This window comes from Colossoma macropomum, unplaced genomic scaffold (genome assembly GCF_904425465.1).
Source record: "Colossoma macropomum unplaced genomic scaffold, Colossoma_macropomum, whole genome shotgun sequence".
NCBI classification, from domain to species: domain Eukaryota; kingdom Metazoa; phylum Chordata; class Actinopteri; order Characiformes; family Serrasalmidae; genus Colossoma; species Colossoma macropomum.
In genome coordinates, this window is record NW_023494795.1 from 25865913 (window position 1) to 25886753 (window position 20841).

General features: G+C 41.0%; 1 protein-coding gene across 1 annotated transcript in view; it reads right to left on the reverse strand.

Annotated features, from left to right (window-relative positions):
* Nucleotides 1–20841, reverse strand: part of syne1a (spectrin repeat containing, nuclear envelope 1a) — a 174693-nt gene that overhangs the window by 89345 nt on the left and 64507 nt on the right. Inside the window, 8 exon segments of the mRNA XM_036582013.1 lie at nucleotides 825–968; nucleotides 2567–2749; nucleotides 3800–3977; nucleotides 6686–6822; nucleotides 8822–9181; nucleotides 14988–15152; nucleotides 15510–15819; nucleotides 17893–18065. Of these exon segments, the coding sequence (XP_036437906.1) occupies nucleotides 825–968; nucleotides 2567–2749; nucleotides 3800–3977; nucleotides 6686–6822; nucleotides 8822–9181; nucleotides 14988–15152; nucleotides 15510–15819; nucleotides 17893–18065 (1650 nt within the window).

Below are 20841 nucleotides of genomic sequence, written 5' to 3' on the forward strand. Positions count from 1 at the left end.
TAAACTGTTTAACGCTTATGAACATAGCATCCATTATGGATGCACTCTATAAAGGGATTAAGAGAAGGAGAGTGGATCAGAGGGAGAGGCAGAAAGAGCAGAGAGAGGATTATCGTTAAGAGGACTGCTGGACATGCCATCTAGATACGCTGCAGGATACGTAATTACCAACAGAGCAGACAAAAAGGCCTGGCAAAGCACTGAAGTATGAAATACAAAAAAAGACACTGGACCTATGAGATCAGAAAAAACTGGCGTGTTCTTCGACAGTTCTTATCTATCTGTCATGCGCAAGTCATTGTGTTGTAACTGTTATCACGCTCATTGAAGTCTGATGGAGCTGAGGCTCTCAGAGACCACAATTAATTAGATTTCAGTCTAATCCTCTATTGTGTCAAAAGCTTGACTCAGCAGAATCGACACTGAGGGACTAAGGTAATTTCACTATCTCAGGCTGATGGTAACTTTATCGAACTGTCCAAACAGAAATAAAGACCCATTAAACACACTATCTATCTATGTTCATTCCAAGTGACCATTTAATTAATTATACAGTACAGTTTACAAAGCGTTTCTTTTCTACTAAAATAATAATAACAATAAGAAGAAGAATATATTATGACAGGATTTCAGTCAATTTACTATCCTAATTACCTGACATACACATCACAGCTACAGTCATTCTCAATGAACACTAATTAGATACAGAAAATGCAAGTAGCAGGCTGGGGAAATTTGTTGAGTATCTGTGTAAATGAGTCCAGCAAAAAAAAATGGTTAACTGCATGGTGAGAGCAGTGCACTTGTTTGACTGGGCTCAGTACCTGGAGTTTGCATAGCTCCAGTCTCTTTGCAGGGAGGTCATGGAGGCGAGTGCTGCTCTCTTGTACAGTGACTTCTGTTCGGTTTAACCAATCCTGAAGTGGCTGCACACTTTCTTCAAACTCCTGCATCCGAGACTGCAGACCCTGCACATTAGCAGAAACGAGGGGGATTTTATTAAGGAAAAAAAGACTCGTATGCTAATGCTCTGTGTTTCCGCAGGCCCATCTTTGATTATTGTTCTTTCACTGGCACCATGCTTGCACACAAAACATCTTTTCATACTGCAGAGATGCCAGAGAAGGTACTTTGATGTGCAGAACAGGAGATGGCAGCAGCAAAAAAAGCCAAAGCAACCAGACACCAGTGTTGGGTGGATTACTTAAGATTAAGACAGTCACAAATGTATTCTGGTACTGATTACCAAGTATGTGCCTACAAATGTATTCAGTGATGTAAGAAAACAGAGCACTAAATTATTAGTTGTAATTATCGTCTACAGTTCTCTGAAGCTGTTTTGTGCCCTAGCTGGTTTTGCGTATGGTAAAAATGAAAGGCATTTTTGAACACTGTTGCTATGGCACTCCTGCAGTAAACAAAATGTTCTAAACCTGTGTACATTTAACCTCCTGAAAGTCACTGAATCCTCTGTTTCACAAGTTTGATAGCAGCTGAAATACGACGAACGAGCACACATGCTAAAAGCAAGCTAAAACTCCTGCGCATTAAAATGACTTTGTATGAAAGTAAGTTTTCTTTTCAACTTCAACACTATTATATAACAACACCAGCTACTCAAACTGTAAGCTACTACTGTCAAAGCAGCTTAACCACCACATTTGACAAAGCTTGTTGGTTAGCACAGGGTATTTTGGAGAGGTTGTCAGTCTTGTGGTGCCATCTCAATGCAAAGCAGTTTTAGCTTACATATAGAAATATTCAAATTTCAACTCTTTACCAACCTCATAATTCAGACAATGCAGTAACATTAGGAGAAAAATGTAAGCATGGGAAACTGTATCAGGTTTGGAACAGTTTTGTTTAACACAGAGGATGATAGCAGCGATTTGTAAATATATCATTCATTTTTCCTATACAGAAAAACCCCTTAGACCTAGAGTTCCTAATATGGGCAGAGTACAGAATATCCATACAACTCAGACCGATAACAGTAATGAAATTCTGCCAATAAAATAACAATAAGCTGCCCATCAACATAACGTACACATACGAAACAGCAGATTATAGGCAAAGTCAGAAAACTGATGATTAATTTATTGATGTTGCTGATTATTGCACTATTCATATTTGCACATTTTTTGCACATTTACTGTATGTTTTACTCTGCATACTTTTTACATATGCTGCTCGTACAGTACATACAACATACATTTGCACTCTCTCCACTCACTCTGTATAGCATATTTATACTTGCATATCTATATTTTTTACCACTCCACCATCCTTCTGCACTTTATATGTAAATAATACTGTATTTTGCACTTAGATGCTAACAGCACTTCATTGGCTCTGTGCCATTACTCTGCACAATCTAATAAATCTCATCTAATCAAATCTGTAATCCTGTAAAAAAATACCTGTGATCTAATTGCGCATATTTTCCCAGCTACTTATCATAAATACTTGATTTTGTAATCAGATTACACAATCCAGATTATATGTAGTCCTCTAATACCCAACACTGCCAGTCACACAAGAAAATGCTAACCAAGCTCAGTCCTACCTGTAATAAGGTCTCTCTCTGCTGTAGGTTGTCCATCAGGTTCCCCCAGTCATCGCTGGCAGCACTGACTTTGGCCCTGACCGCCTCCACCCTGTCGGTCGGCACCACTGTGCTGAGCTGCTCCCCGTGGGCCAAGACAGCGTCTAATCTGGCCTGGCCTTGCTCCCTGTCATTCATGAACTCCTGTGGCGCACAACAGGCAAAACGTCACTCATGCAGACATCGGTAGACGATCACAGATCAAAGGGCACTAAGTCCGATGAGTCACGTCCAGACGCTGACAGCCCCCCCAGCAGGGATCTCCCACCATCTGTGAAGCGCGCGCATGTTGCCTCTCCTTCCACTCATTTTTTCCCTCCCTTTCTCCACTCAAATGGTATAGACGCAGTTGAGCATGAGCTAATGCCTGTCTGCTGCCATATTGGTAGCTGAGGGTACTCAGTCAGGCAGAAACATTGTTCCACATTCAAGATGTAGACAACAGTAAATAAAAAATGAGCAGCCTGCATTTCTCTCACACTTTCTTTCCTGATCTACCTCTGCCTGTGTATCGATCTGCTTCTTTCAGCTGCTCTCTTCTACCTACACTACCATGTTTTTCTTTTTTTTGCATTCACGTGCAATATTTTAGTGCGCTACAACTTCACTGATTTAAAAAAATGTATAGGAAGCTATGAAGATGCATCCAGAATGATGAACTGAGCTGCAGATGACTTTAGAACAACTGAGAAAGCTGTATAACAATAGGAACTAATTATACTAAAGTTAACAAGAATAAAAAAGAAAAAGCCTCTTTACAGTATATTATTATCATTTAATAACTATTTGCTTTCTATACTAAATAAAACATCTAAAAATACCTTAAAGTGTGCAGTTTATAATATTTAATTCCACACTGTGACTCCTTATTACTTTTCCCTCTATGCAGTCGTCGACTTGTGCAAGGCATCGTGTGTTTTACTGAGCAGACACATAATTCCCATGCACTTTCACCAACATGCTCCCAGTTCTTCTGCTGGCCTAATTGAGGCCATAAATAGCCCCGTCTGGCATGTCCTTGGCTATTTGGCGGGTTCATAAAGTGGCCCGTGGGACCTGTGAAAGGGCTCACTTTGTCAAAACCTGGCCAGTCTTGCCTGACAGAGACAGAGGTAACCTGCCGCGGCCAGTCTGGCCTTCAGCCAAGAGCCTCCAGCCACAAAGGCAGCGTCTGAGCAGCCACTTGGTTCTCACCTGAATCTTCTGAAGGGCAGCAGAAGCCTCTTGAATGCTGTGGGGAGAGTCGAAGCACTTGGCGGTGGAGATTTTGGCGTTGACCAGCCACTGACGGAAGTCACGCAGTGAGGAGCGGAAACGCTGTTCGAGGAGCTTCTCCTTGTTTTGACATTCTCTGGAGGCGCGCAGGCCAAGGCTGCAGAGAGAGAGAGAGAGAGAGAGAGGGGTGGAGTGAGAGAGATAAAGAAAGAAGAGATAAAACGAAACAGAGATGAAGCGAAATAATGAATGAGAAGAGGGAGAGAGGAGAGAGAGTCAGGAAGAGAGAAAGAGAGAGAGAAAGAGACGTAGAGAGAGATTGAGACCATGAAAATAACAGAGAAGGAGAGATGTGGAGAGAGAGATGAGGTTAGCGAGAGAGAAAGAAAGAGAGAAAGAAAAGGGGAGCAAGACAGCAAGACAGAGAAAGTCAGACAGAAAGAGAGAGAGAATGAGAGATGGAGATAAGAGATAAGAGAAAAAGAGAGAAAGAAAAAGCGTGGAGAGAAGGAGAAAGGGAGTAAGAGAGGCTTGATACTGCAAGGTGAGCATCTGTTTCAATGACAGGCTCCCTCACAGGAAGCGCATGGGCATCAAAAAAAAGTGAAAACACTGCAAAACACACAGAAAACACAAACACGCACACACAGGAATTCTGATGAGGCCAGAGAGGGCAGTGCGGTAAAGGTGCAATGGGTTTTCTGCTTTTCTTCTTGCTGTGAGTAAAAAAATAAATAAATAAATAAAAACATGCTAATGAAGGCAGAGCCGGTTGCTCGACAGCCAGATGCAAATATACTGAGACCTCATCGAGCATTTAGCACATATCAAGCACTGTTTATGTCAAACACTGACTGGATAACTAACAATTTACAGGTCATTTCCATGTTTGCAATCCATATAAGCACTTCAGTCTAAAATGGTTTACATTTCTTTATGAGGCACATGAGAGAATAATGATACAGCCTAAATCATTTTAATTGCCTTTTTGAGAACCACAGAGCACTCATGCGTAAAGGTGTAAAGAATCCTTCATATCACGCACACATTATTCCCCTCTCAGGCTTGGCACAGGCCTGCCAGCAACACAAAACATGTGGAGGATCTTACACAGTGCACATATGTGTAATGGTGTGCGAATGCATGCGTCCGCCTGTCTTTCATCTCTGCTCCTAATGCACCCTTTTGAGTTTGATCCTGTAATGCCCGTCAATGAATCTGTTATTGTGAGTGTGCTTTGTTTTAATACATTTTCAGGACTATTCAACACAATAGTTCTGACTCTGTAAAAAGCTTTTTACAAAAGCTAGATTTTTTAAAACTGAAAGAAAAGAAATTGAGTAGGTTTCCCTAGAAATTAACAATTTTATATCAAACCACTCTGAGTTTATTTATCATCAACTACTGAATTATCCAGAAATTTTGAAAAATTGGTGGGATTCCCCTTTAAGTTACATTAAAAGTTAAGGTTATGTTTTCTTTCCATGTTGGAGATTAAGGGTTTGGTTTTGACAGTGACATATATATACATATATATACAGTGATGTTACATATTATATTACATATTATATCTAGGTATTTAGTTCAAAATGCAGTCCCACAGTAAAAACTATTTAAAAAAACAATATCTTAGATATTTTAAATATATACAAAATCACCATTTATAAGGTACTTTCATTGGGCTGTTCCAATCTCTAAACCCCTAAATTTCAACTTTAATCTTTTTTTATTTCTTTTAGGGTGAAGCTGAATGATTCAGACTTATTACGAGTTTAATATATAAATAAAAAACATTGTTAAAAAAATGCTGTCCCATGCTTTCACGTCACTACCAAAACTTTAGTGCATAGGCGGAACCTTAATTTAGCCACACCCCTGCATTGCAGGAAGTGAGGCTGCAACCCTGTCCAAGGGATAGGAACGTTTGATAGAGTTTTGATTGTTTTGGTAGCGACAAAATGGAATGTTCAATCATTAATTTTAAATAAATTAAACACAATTTAGGTATAGGGTCATTCAAGGCATTCAAAGTCTGAAATGTGTTTTGAACTCTGACACTGAACCATTTTGGTAACACGATCCATACAATACATCTGGACACACTGTTATTATATACGTACCTACATATATAATACATTTGTGACACTTGGGACTTAAAGAAACATCATATCAAGGCAATAAATGTTACTAAAGATTGTCACTCCTCAGTGTCATTGTTTCAACAGTTTTGATATTAAATATTGTTTATTTCACTCGTTTTAAACAGCCTCCTCTTAAACTGTCCTACTTCACGGATTGAGATGGCATTTGATGTTATTTGAAGGTCTCTGCATGTACTTCAATGTAAGTTTTGTACAATTTGTTTACTTTTTTGGTAACGTTTGTGAAGGTAATAAATGATAACATATATAATTATATAATATATAATTATATAAAATAAATTCAGATTTTCTTTTGCCACATTTTGGGAAGCAGACTTGGCTCATGATGGCTTAATTCAGGTATAAAGTGTAACATTCTGACTTTCAGATTAGTAGTAATATAGTAACTAACCGGGAGTCATGGACGAAATAAACTTCCATTGAGTCTAAAAGTTGGTGTTTATTTTTATTTGCTTAATATCAGCATTTACTTCTCAGTTTCAACATAATTTTTCGATTTCTTGCTGTTTTTAGCTGTACAGAACATGTACTGTACTATATACTATAACATTTACCATACATAACAAATACTATTTTATATAGCACATATGCTGACCTCATAAAAACAAAGATAAAAACAAATGTGTGCGCATGTGTGTGTTTGTGTGCGTGCACACGCAAGCACGCATACACGCATGCACGCACGTGGGTGTGTCTGTCTCACCTGTTGTGTAGTTTGATGAGAGCACTGACACGCTCTGATTGAGGGCCCAGATCACTTGAAAATCCATACAGCTCATTGAGCTGAGCCTTCAGCTTCTCCTCCATTACTTCAGCTGCTTGCAGGCCTTCCAGAACACCCTGACAACCACACATAAACACACACACACCCACACAGAAAAGAGATGAAGATCAGCAAGCACACGCTTGAAGCATTAAAAATTAAATTTCGATTCTCTGCATCATGATGCCATTACTGACGCACACACCAAAACACACACACAGCTCCATTCAGCCTGCTGGGTCTCAGCTTCCACAAAAGCGCCTCTGTTCTTCAGGGAGAGGAACAAGCAAGGCAGGAAAGAGTGCCGAGCGCCTTCTCTCTTCCACCAGCATGCCTGAGATTCTGCACAGCCGCTCTCACGCCTCTCCCTCCTCCCTCTCTCCTGCACACTCACTCCTGAACGAAAAAAAAAAGCGAGGGAAACACTCTCCTCGCGTTCTTCCCTCTGCAGAACACTTCCCGTGACAAGCCTGCTTGCCTGCGTCCTCCAGCCTCACTCTCTCCTCCTCTTCCTTCTCGCTCTCCTCCCTTCTCTTGTACTTCATCAGCTGCAATACTCCCCCCGTTTTACACACGTGCACAGCTCGCTCGCTCTCTTCCTCCCTCCCTCCCTCTCTCTCTCTCTCTTATTCTTCTCCCCCTCCCTCCTTCTCTTGCTCCCTCTCTCTGGGATTCAGCTGTCAGATGTTGAAGTGCTTGAGCCGCGTAAACGAGCGCCTAACACAAACAAGTCTGGACACCGGAAACACAGGCTGGGAGAAAGAGAGAGAAGGAAAGAGGGGGGGTAGAGAAAGAGAGAAGGAGGCTAGGGACTCATGAAAATGATCCCATGAAAGAAAAAAAAGAAAAAGCAGAAGCTTGGAATGCCAGCCGCTGTCCTTAAAGACAACATCTTCACTGCTTGTTTTAATCATCTGGACAGCCTCATGCGGCGGAGTCTAAAAGCACTCTTATGTTAAAGGGCCCATGTTCTGCATTTTCTATTTTACTTTTCCATTGAAAAGCGATCAGTTATGAAATCTGTGTGCGTTTGTGTATCAACCACAGTCATAATTCCTTTTTACTCAAAAATAAACAGGCTGTTTTTGTTACTGTGCCTGATAGACTGATATATCTAAATGATCTCTATTCTGATTGGCTGCCCAGTATTGTGGCTCGCTCAAAAAGCACTAAAATCCTCAGGGACATGGGATAAACAATCGTCAGCTACTAATTTCAGATATATGGCTCCTTCTGAGGGCTGCAATGATCCATGTGCTTCCTAACTGTAAGGAAGCAAATGGATCATTGCAGCCTTCAGAAGGAGCCATATATCTGAAATTACCATTTGTAAGGAAGCAAATGGATCATTGCAGCCTTCAGAAGGAGCCATATATCTGAATTTAGTAGCTTTTTAACTGTTTTCCCCTGATCTTCCATTCCAAAACCTCTGCCTCAAAGAGCTAAAGCAATATGTTCACATTTGTGACATCACAACCATGATGAATTTAAAATGGGTTGGCTTTCACCTACTTTCTGTATTGACTGAGGAATGCACAGGTAAGCTTTTAAATCTGTACATAGTAAATCATTTATGTTTTTTCAATCAAGGACAGTTTGTTTTTCCATGATATGGCCCCTTTAAAGCACCCCTAGCAGGGAGGAAGATGAGGGAAAATAAAAGAGTAAAAGAATTACTAGCTTTAGCTGTTTTAAAAGGCATAGTTTGTCATTTTTGTGAGTAGATTAAAAGCCATTAGTGTTCATGTGTCAGGCTGAGTGTGTACTGTGGAATATTATCCTATAAAACCATGTGAAGAGTGAACTGGAGTACATGTGATCTGTGTAAACAATATGTGGCTCAGTGAAAGCTTTCCAAAACAGAGTGTCATCATCACGCTCCCCCTTTTTTCCTCCTCCACTCTCCCTCCTTCTCTTCTTTCCTCTCTTGACTCTCTCACTCTCTCTCTCTCCCCGCTTCTGTCCTTCTCGCTCTCACACACTCTCTCTCCCTGCATCTCTTCCTCACCCTCGCTCTCATTCCCCCTTACACATGTACGCTCTCACTCTCTCTCTCACACACACAGTCTCGGTTACCTTAGCGAGAGTCCATCCCTCCACTGCGGCTGTTCCGCTGTTCCTCCTCTCTGAGCGGCTTAGTCCCTCACTCCACTCCTTCAGTCGCTCCTCCAGCCGCTCCATCTCTCCCTCCAGCTGCTCAGTGAGGCGTGAGCGCTCCCGCTCGGCGCCAGTCGCCGCAGCAACGGCTGTCTCCAGGGCGTCGCGGGTGCTGAGCGCCCGTCCCTCCCATTGCTGCAGCGCACGGGACAGAGCCTGTACCTCAGCGTCCATCAGCTCACAGCCCGCAGCGGCGGTCAGCCGGCCGGCTCTGTCACAGCTCAAACGTACACGCCTCAAACGCTCACGACCCTCACAAACACACTGAGCCAAGAGATCCTACAGAGAGAGAGGGAGGAGAGAGAGAGAGAGAAAGAGATAGAGAGAGTGAGTGAGAGTTAGAGAGAGAGGGAGACAGAGAAAGGGAGGGGAAGTGAAGGAGGGAGGGAGATAGAGAGATGGTGGAAAGTGATGGAGGCAGAGAGAGAGAGAGAGCGAGAGAAGGGAGAGACCATAAGATAGAGTAAGTGAGGGAGGGACGGAGGGAGAGAGAGAGTAAGAGAGAAGGAGAGAGAGAAAAACAGAGAGACAGGAGGAGAGTTAGAGATGGGGAGACAGCACGTGAAAAGGGGGGGCGTAACAGGGAGTGAGTGAGGGAAGGAGAGAGAGAGACAGTAAGAGAGATGGAAGGAAGGGAAAGGGAGGGGGAAGTGAGAGAGAGAGAGCAGGAGAGAAAGACAGAGAAAGAGAGTTAGAGATGGGGAGACAGTACCTGAAAGGAAGGGGGGAAAGAGGGAGCAAGAGAGAGTGAGAGAGGGAAGGAGGGAGAGAGAAAGGCAGTAATAGAGAGGACGAGAAAGAAAGGGAGGGGGAAGTGGGTGAGAGAGAAAGAGCGAGAGAAAGAGAGAGGGAGAGAGAGAGACAGGGAGAGAGTTGGGGAGACCGTATGTGAAAGGTAGGGGGAGGACAGTAATAGAGAGTGAGGGAGGGAAGGAGGGAGAGAGGGAGAGAGAAACAGAGAGAGGCAGGGAAAGAGAGAGAGGTACAGTGAGAGAGTGAGAGTGGGAGAAAGAGAAAGAGGGAGGGAGAGAGAGAGGACAGAGAGAGGGAGGGAGACAGCATGAGAGAGAGAGAGAGACAGGGAGGGAGAGTTAGCGATGGGGAGAGAGTATGTGAAAGGGAGAGAGGGCGGGAGAGAGAAAGCGAGGGACAGTGGGTGAATGAGAGAGAGGGAGGGAGGTAAAGTTGCTACGGTTACTGCGGCGTCAGCGGCTGGCTGTATCCGACTGCTGCTGCTGTCTCTGGTGCTATTTCTGGCTGGTGGCACTTTCGCCATTCTGCCTCCATCTCTCACTAACGTACATGCAGCACATCACCTCTACCTCTTCACCACTTCCTCTTACTGTCTCTCTTTCTCTCTGTGTCCTGAAGGTTTACATTTTCACTGCTTCTCTCCCTCTTCAGCAGGCTCTCCTCTCCTAGTGCAAGATACAAACATCTCTCCTCCTTCATAACTCTCTCCTACTTATTCAAACAGTCGATCTCTGATATGAACACCACCTCTCTCCAGCAGAAAAGATAACCACTCTGTTCTGTTTTTCAATCTTTTCTTTCCAGCCGTTCTCTCCGGCACTGTCTAATATCTTGTAGTGGAATACAGTTAATAAGAGGACAGCATGGTTAGACATACTAAAATTGCAATCTAGAGTCCTAAAACATTTTGAATCATAAACAGAGCTGACTCTGCAGAATCTGCAACTTAACAACCAGTGCATTCTTGAAATCCTACAGGTGTGAGTTAAGTTTCGTCCCTTCAACGAATGCGGAGATCCTGTGACGTGAGCGTGTGTGTTGTGACTCGCACCTAGGAAAATTTTGGGTAAAACATTCTTTTAAGTGGTCCTTTTAGATGAAACAAACACTTAACAGACTCTCAGTAACATGTCATAAACAAATGAGGGTTAGGATTAGGTTTTGGATTGAGTTTAAGGTTAGGATTAGGATTAGGACCAGGGTTAGGGTTAGGTTGTGGGTAAGGTTGGGTAAGGTTAGGTTCTGCGTAATGGCAGTAACACATTAACAATACATCCACTTAATGTAAGTAATGTATCAACAGAACATCTACAAGATATTTACTTCACTGTATTCAGATGCTTCATTACTGCTACTTCACTGATACGTTGTTGATGTGTTACTGATACTCTGTTATTGAGGTTATTAATCATGTACAAAGGACCACTCCAACTAAAGTGTTACCAAATTTTGAATTACAGTCAAGCAGTTGATTTGAGAGTAATGGTGTCTTTTTTACACTATGTTTAAGCAATAATTTTGATTACGTTTTATTTGTAATGTAATTTAAAATATACTTGATTTTATTTAGAAAATAATTTCTTTACAGGTGTAAGTTTGAAATAACAGTTTAAATTGAATCTTTTAACCACTATTATGCACTAGGGAGGCAAAAATACACAGGATGTTATCAAACCATTCAGTACGGCCCCTACGGTTCAATACGCACATGTGAATCACAGTATTATGAAATGCCTGTCATTTTCCTATCATTTTCTAAACTTGCTTAATGCGTTGCACACTACATGCACATTATACTTTCAAATCCACAGAACATCTCTGAAGATTAGAATTTCCCTGAAGCCAATTAGCGCTCTGTATGCAACTACGAGCTGCAGAAGAGACAGAGAACTAAAAACAAATATTCTCTCAGCTTCAATGCGACACTGGCGAGCACTAGCGGAATTTACGCTGTGCCTGAACCGGTTTAAACGCTGTCTACTCATACAGTATTTCGGGGCTGGAAGGCATAGAGTCATGTCTAAATCTAACGTTTGTGTAAAATGCTGCCTGCTAAAGCTCCTCCATTCAGCTGTTTTTTTGAAGGCAGCACAGATGATGTTGCTGCCTTACATATCCCACAATGTCCCTTCTAAGACTTATTAGACAGCACAAGCCATCGAGGCAGTCGCCTTCCATTTCGACCTTACCAGAGAGAAGTTTAAGCCGCTGCAGACCAGATGCGCCGCATCGTGTCACACAGCAGCCAAAAATGAGAAACTTTGGTTTTTAATGAAGGTCCACATGCTGGCGTTGACAATGTGCAGCGCGACTCCAGCAGCCAGTCTTTCAGGTAAACAAACAAATGCTAACGATATGTTACCTCAGCCGAAGTTTCTAGCCTAGCCATTTTCAACTCGTATCTTTCAGCTTGAAAATGGCGAGTTTGTGAAGAGGTATAAAACACTTTCACACTTTAATTAATTCAATTTAAACGAGCATGGCATAAAAATGAACTCCTGGCTTTTGTCAGTTCTCCCTGCCGGCATTCTGTAGCAGCTCTCATCTACATGACGCTGTGCGTCTGGTGTGTGGTGGCCTTTACAATGTCCCCTCCACACATTTCAGCAGCAAAGTATTTCCTAAAAGTCTATGAAACATCATGGAGAGTGGCTGAAAACGATTTGACACAGACACCCTATTGAGCTCTCTTAAATTATTTACAGTGAGAAGACAAAGCACCTTCAGGTTGTCAAAGCTACGAAGCACTTTTAATTTTAATGTTTTTCTCCCCTGATTTTATTCAGTAGAGATAGAAAGCAGACCTAGTCAGTCATGCTGCCACTTTTCTGAATGAAAAGTTTTATTTGTCTATAGTCAAAATGAAGTTTTCACTGTTTAATGGGTTTTGTGTTTTTTTAAACATAAAGATACCGAAACCATATCATTACCATGGCCCAAAATCTGTGATACATACCGAACCGTGGGCCCACTCTACCACTGCATACTTATGATGCACACATTGCAAGCTAATATAATAAATATGTAAGAAAATATACATACTGTTTATTTAAAAAACTGTGTCCAAGAAACCAAGAAATCATGATTAAATTCCACTGATTTTCTTGTGACATTTAACCAATAATTGTGTATTCCTAAGTAATTGCAGAAATTAAAAATACCTACCTTTTACGCAACATGATTATACCTTCTGTAACACTGAAAAAAAATTGGCTGAAACAAATCTGACTAGTTTTCTCCTTTAAACTTGAGCAGTAATTCTAAAAGGATCTGAAGATCTTTATATCTAAAATTATTTTGGCACATCATTACAGCTCCCATAAAAGTATACTTTTATACACAAATCAAAGCTTTGTTTTTTTTTAAACATTTATGATAAATTGTAATAAAAATAAAATCATTTTTGAGCCTGAACAATAAACAACATAACACTGTTTTTCACAAATGCTCAGAAAACCTTTAGTATGGCTTTTTTGTGGCTAAAACTGGACGTATTGCATCAGACCTCATGTTCAGTAAACATCCTGCAGGTGAAGTGAACTGAAGCGCAAAACTGCTTGAACGTGTTTCTAATATCGAAGTTATTTTTTCCCAAGTTCAGCTTTTTAATGCCTGTCTTTCCCTGAATAAGTTATCGTGGGAGAAAGATTCATCCCTCCTTTATCACTTTCTCTCTTTGTCCCTCCCTCTCATTCTATATCCCTCTCTCTCTTGCTCTCTTTCTCTCTCCCAACAGATTTGTTGAGATTCTGCATGCATGAAGTGCAAAAGCAAATAAACTCTGAAACGCAGCAGCTTCACAGCAAACAGAATTCACTATGAGATATAAATATATCATGCAATAATAATGTCCTTGGTAGTAAATGTGTTCTTTTTCTCTCCAGCAAGCACAGTCTCACACACGCACACAAGGCCAAATGAAATCCCGCCGAGCAGATCAATATCTTTTCACATTTTCCCCATACACTGTCATCACCCTTCCAGAAAAAGACAGCCTCTTACGTCACACTGTTCACCATGAATGAGGAAAACGTGAATGAAAAAAGGAAACTGAAGAATTTATCTGTCTATAATAGCGTTCCACAGGAGCGCTGAGGAAACTTCTCAGCCTCTTTTTTGCTGATTATTATGTCGCGGAAACATGCATTAGCTAATTCAGTGTTTTTGCTTTGGGTACAACTAAATGTGACTTATGCATTTAAATGTAATTACATTATCAATTTCCCTATAGCACCCTAATCTGCAAGGTTTAGGCGATGTAATGCAGTTAAATTGCGATTAAATTGTCATTTTATTTCACTATTTAAGATTTTAATTTTGTTTTTATCCCCTACTTTATTTTATTTAATTTTAACTTGTTACTATGTTTGTGTGCTATCATCAAGACATATTCCTCGTAATATCTTACTTGCCATTAAACACCAGTTTTGATTCTGATTTGCAGGTTTGTAGATTCTTGGCTGCATTACAGAAACATCCTATGTTATATTAACTCCTCCCTTCAAATAAGTAAAGAGTATTAGAGAAACATCCTAACTAGACAAATCTCCTAAACACTGTCCTAACTTCAGGACAACCCTAGCAACATTCTACCTTCTGTTTTAACCTTCCATTTGTATCGTTTTAAGGCAACTGTAACAAGTTCACTGTAACTAGCATAATGATGTTCCATTTATCTATATTGCAAAATGGTGGCTTCACTTGTAAGATTTTTGTGTGTGGTTCCAAAATCCTAGATATGCATATGCATTCTCTACCATTCCCTCTCGTTGGTGTGTTAATGTTCACGAAAACATGTCAAACAGAAAGACTGATGACGGTGAATAATGAGGAGAGTTGAATGTGTGGCTGTTCATTAAGAGGACTAATGTTATCATGGTGCACACAACAGCTAAAGCCTTGGGATGGACACGGAAACGGAACCTGCAGAACAGAAACTCCATTAACAGCACAGGCAATGTTACAGTATTCTTAACTTCCAGTTTATCATAGTTTATTGTGTTTTGACATTTTTACATCAGTAGCAGTAGCTGTCTAGCTAACTTACATTTTAAAGTTATTTGTTTATGTGTTTACATGTGTATGTAATTACTTGATTACATTTCAGCCGTGCTCTTCAGACTGGAAACTGAGTGATGACTGTAATATAAGTTTTGCGTCTGTAATATAAATTTGTGAAAAATGTTATCTTGACCTTGTCAGATCTTAATCTGAGGCTAAAGATAGGAAGTTTCTGTAATACAGTCTTAGATCATCAGAGCAGTGGTTTTAAAGTAGTGCATAACATGTCATTTAAAGTCCACCTAACTGACTTTAATTTACTATTTCTCACCCGAACATCTGTGAGCTTCTGCTGAACAGAGGCCGAGTCACCAGATGGGTCAGAACATCTCTGAAGCTCCTCCCCTTTGGACAGCAGCCAGTCAGTGAGTTCTCGCACTGTCTCCACATACTTCTCATGCTCAAAAACAACACCTTCTGAAAGTCTGACTCTCTCCTGCAAAAGAAAAAGTGACATCATTTTAATAAAAACATAATTCTGTTAATTGCACCACTAATCACTAATTAAAGAAAGAGTTTAATTTGCAAATAAGACTTTGCATCTTAGATGGAACTCCAAGAGTAATATATTTAAAAAACAATGGAAGCTTATACCCCGCCAATTAGCACTGTGAACTCTATACAGCCATCACAGGCTTGCCTCAAAGTACACAGAGTCGTTAAATAACCCCGATGATACTCTATGGCATACTGTTATGTATAAATATATATATATATATTTTTCTTTAATGTCACAAGTATCAACCGGAAATGCACACACTGAGACTTGACATCATAGTTCACAACACGTCACCTCTGTGGCGGCTCGGACATCATCAAACTGCGCCCTAAGGAGGGCAGTCTTGTCCTCCCTGAAGGTGGGGTCTCCAGTGCGTTTGTACAGCTCAGCCGCACTTTCTTCCAGATAGCACAGTGCTCCCTGATGGTCCTCCACGTCGGTCAAGAGCAAGCACAGCCGTTCCAGCTGTTGTCTTTTCTCCCTCAAACCCAGCTGAGGCTCCAGAGGGCCTTTCACCTCAGCCTCCACCTGCTCCAACCAGCTCCGCAGCTGTGCCCGGGACTCCACAAACAGATCCCACTGGCTCACGGTCCACTCCAAACGGCTGAAGAGAGGTATACACATTTATCTGTCTCTGAATCATTAGTTACTACTGAACTATATGAACGAGTCTCTTATTGCTGTAAGCGTCCCAATCAAAAATGCAGATGCAATAACAAAGAAATCCCATGTATTTGCTTAGACATATCACAAAACAAATTTAACCATCATTTCCAATTATGCAAAATGAATTCAAACTGTCATCATGTTATTATTAATTAATCACTGAGTCAATACTCCTGGCAGCCAGCTGGCACAGACCACTCAGTAGGCGTGTAGTCGCCAAATCACATGATCCTGCTGAAAAGCTGCCTGAAAATGGAGAGGTAAGTGATTTTCTCATTAGATAATTAGACAAACAGCCCTGTCATGATGCACTTTGTGCCAGTTGGTTAACATAGCAATGATCAGTTTAAATAAGTGAAAGCCCAGGTGTCGCTGGATGTCTCAATAGAAGACATCAGCATCTGCAGCGCACTCTGAACCACGCACTAAAACAAGGTGGCTACACTGCAGAATATAGTTGTTTTACTCATAACATGCCATCAAATAAATCTACCCTCAAATCAATGAAAACAATGACTTTTAACTCACAGTGCTTTCAGTAGTTGGAATGGGTACTGCTGCAACACAAGTTATTATAATACTATAAATTTAGACATTGCAGATGCCAATTCTTGAAGATCTCCATCTTTAAGGCCTATTTATACCAAGTATGATTTGTAAACAAAAAAAAAAATAAACAAAGATGCAGTTTTTAAGACAGTGGAACCTTTACATGAAGTCTGATGCACAGTTTTAAGGGCCCATATTCCTACATTTCTCTTGTACTTTATTTTCTCCCCTGAGGTTCACTTACAACATTGGTGTGGTTTAATGTACCAAAAATGGTAATACATTTTTTTAATACATTTTTAGATAACAATTTTCCAACCTCTCTTTCTCCCTGTTTTTGTTACTGTGCCTTTAAGATTAATATAAAATAAATGATCTCTGTTTTGACTGGCTGTCCTATATTACACTTTATTCAAAAAGCTGAAACACTGTTTATAATTTTAGTGTGAATGGGTGGAGCCAAACTGCTGAAGGTTGAATAGGCTATATATAAATTTGTTGGTTCTTGTGACATCAGAGAAACAGTAAATTCAAATCAAAAAAGAGAAGGAAATTCAGTTTTCCAGTCCTATAAATATGAGAAGACAGGAAGAAGACAAAAAGGGGAAGAAAGAATGGATTTCAAAAATAGCAGTGTATACTGCATTTTAGGAAAAAAACATGTAAGAACAGACTTACACCTAGAATAGGGGTCGGTAACATGTGGCTTCGGAGCCGCACGTGGCTCTTTTACTGTCCTGTTGCGGCTCAATAGCAGAATTTGATTTTCAGGTAAAAATAAAATAATCCTCCTTTGCAGTAAAATAAAGCTCTGCTGGTCGTTCTAACATAGCTTTAACAATTAATGGTCTTAAATGCTGGAGTTATATCTGCTAATTCACCAACCTTTAACTCTGAAGGTTGGCGCACAGACTGCTGGTCACATAGCAACACAGAAGTGGCTATAGCTGAGCTAAAGCTTAAAGCAGAGCAAAGTAAGTCTGCGTTTTTGTTAATATTACATTTTTTAGCCTAGACTAGTACATTGGCATGTACTGACACATATTAGCAGTCAAGATGTTAAAATGAATATAAAATGTTGCTCCCAGGGTGGTCTGAATTTTGTTGGAAGGACAAAATGGCTCTTCTTAACATTTAGGCTGTCGTTAATTAGGAAGGCTACTTTTAACCACACATTAGGGCTGAAAGGTGACATCAGTTCCCCTTTCAAGCAAGCAGGATCTGAGATTAGTCTGAGTGAACTGTCTATCAAAAACCTACCACATACAGTAACAACCAGAGAACATTCTACATTTACAGACAGCACATGGCTTAAAGTGAAAGAATACCCTTGAAAGCTCTGAGGACACATATATCCTACAGCAAGTCTATTTGGTCTATTAGAGCAAGACATTTCAAAAGACAATCAAGGCTGGTCAGAAGATCGTCAGAACGTCAGACAAGGAACAAAATCTTACTCTACCTGTGGCAACTCATGGCCCTCAAAAGCAGCGCCGCCCATGCGTCCTCTGCTTCCTGCAGCTTAGAATGGATCACATCCTGTCCGTTCTCCCCGCTGTTCTTGATGACCAGTTCCCCCTTCCCAGCAGCCATGTTGAGTTTCACCTCACCCTCACCCTTCATCAACAGGATATCCTGTACAGGAGGAGGCCAACACACATACATACACACTCTGGACAATGCTACTGTGTAAATACTGAATTGCCAACACTGACCTACTATTCTAAAAATACTGCTTTCCCTGCAACCAAGAACTGACAGCATGTCCAAGGAACACTCTGGCAGATGGGTGGTAGAAAACATAGACTTAAGCTAAGTTATAATATTAATAACAGGGATGCAGCGATACAGAATTGTAGGATGATGCTGAAAACCAATGTTTTTCATGTACATAGCTGAAGATGCGGATACCAAAACAGTGATAAAATGTTTAACCCTTGTGTGGTGTTCATGTTTTTGTTACTCAATGGTCTGCTGGACCCAACGCATTACTGTTTTTTAAGTCAACACAGCCATAACAATTTATGTAAAAATACCAGACGTTTAAAATATCACAAGTGGCCAGCGTAGCGTTCTCCTTTAGCAGCTGTAGCCAGTCAGCAGCCTGTCCATGTTATCCACCCTCACACACACTCAAACACATACACTATATTGCCAAAAGTATTCGCTCGTTTGCCTTCACACGCATATGAACTTGAGTGACATCCCATTCTTAATCCGTAGGGTTTAATATGATGTTGGCCCACCCTTTGCAGCTATAACAGCTTCAACTCTTCTGGGAAGGCTTTCCACAAGGTTTAGGAGTGTGTTTATGGGAATTTTTTACCATTCTTCCAGAAGCGCATCGGTGAAGTCAGACACAGATGTTGGACGAGAAGGCCTGGCTCGCAGTCTCTGCTCTAATTCATCCCTGTTCTATCGGGTTGAGGTCAGGACTCTGTGCAGGCCATCCATGTCTTTATGGACCTTGCTTTGTGCACTGGTGAGCAGTCATGTTGGAAGAGGACGGGGCCATCCCCAAACGGTTCCCACATAGTTGGGAGCATGAAATTGTCCAAAATCTCTTGGTCTGCTGAAGCATTAAGAGTTCCTTTCACTGGAACTAAGGGGCCGAGCCCAACTCCTGAAAAACAACCCCACACCATAATCCCCCCTCCACCAAACTTTACACTCGGCACAATGCAGTCAGACAAGTACCGTTCTCCTGGCAACCGCCAAACCCAGACTCGCCCATCAGATTGCCAGATGCAGAAGCGTGATTCGTCACTCCAGAGAACACGTCTCCACGTCTCTAGAGTCCAGTGGCGGCGTGCTTTACACCACTGCATTCAACTCTTTGCATTGCGCTTGGTGATGTAAGGCTTGGATGCAGCTGCTCGGCCATGGAAACCCATTCCATGAAGCTCTCTATGTGCTGTTCTTGAGCTAATCTGAAGGCCACATGAAGTTTGGAGGTCTGTAGCGATTGACTCTGCAGAAAGTTTGCGACCTCTGTGCACTATGCGCCTCAGTATCCGCTGACCCCGCTCTGTCATTTTACATGGCCTACCACTTCGTGGCTGAGTTGCTGTCGTTCCCAATCGCTTCCACTTTGTTATAATACCACTGACAGTTGACTGTGGAATATTTAGTAGCAAGGAAATTTCACGACTGCACGGTACCACGCTGGAATTCACAGAGCTCCTGAGAGCGACCCATTCTTTCACAAATGTTTGTAGAAGCAGTCTGCATGCCTAGGTGTTTGGTTTTATACACCTGTGGCCATAGAAGTGATTGGAACACCTGAATACAATGATTTGGATGGGTGAGTGAATACTTTTGGCAATATAGTGCATATAAACACATACACACACACCAACACACACACACTAAAAGCAGGTCATGTAAGAGGAGAACAGAGTGAAGGGACAGAATACTTCCACACTTTTCTTCCCCGCGGGTTCACCCCAACACCACATGTGTAATATAAATGTGTAGGGGGTGTACTGTGTGAAGTCATTAAAAATTTGTTATTTTGTATGTTCTTCACAGAGAGTGAGCAAAGGCCAAGGAATCTGGGGTTAAAATAATAATACATCACATAATTTTTTTATTTTGGTAAACAGGGAGACCCGAACACCACACAAGGGTTAAATGTGGACTACATCTACCTGTATTAACAGAGAAATAAACATTAATTTCTACAGTTACCAATGCAGTAAAATGACAAAATGCAGACATATTGGCACAGTAGAACAACGTTCTCTTCAAAACTTTCTCTTCTTCTGGAGCTCAATAAATGTGTCACCGAATATCTGTTTGAACTACCAGTCAAATGTGTACATCTGTCAAGCTGATATTGTTTAAAATCATGTGCCAATACTGATATGACTCAGATTTTACCATGTGTCCCTAATTAATAATTATATCAGAGACAATGGAGAAGTCAATCATTTAAGAGCTACAATTTGCTATGTACTGAAATTCATCATCCAGGCTGTTAGACATTCATAGTAAACTCACAATGGCTGAGAACAGGCACAAGACTGCAATAAAAGATGTAGCACATGGACATTCAGTACTTGTGTATGATGTGTTAGTCACTGTTCAATGATAATTTTTTACAAAGCACCTCAGCAAAGAAATAGTTATTTATCAAATAATGCTCCTAAGGATTCTGAGATCTTAGTCTCTGTGAGCTTTATTTAAAATATCTCCCTCTAGTGCTTCATAAAGCAAAAGCAACAACTACCTCATACCAGATGAGACATAACAGCTAATCTTTCACCAAAACAGGCCTTCAAAACATGGCAATTTTTGGCATGTTGTGTTAACAGCCAACAATCGTAGCCAATTTTGGCAGCCCAACTAAGATTTACACATTGTTAACATCTTGAAACTTTGGAGCATGCACAACAATGCACTTTGCTCT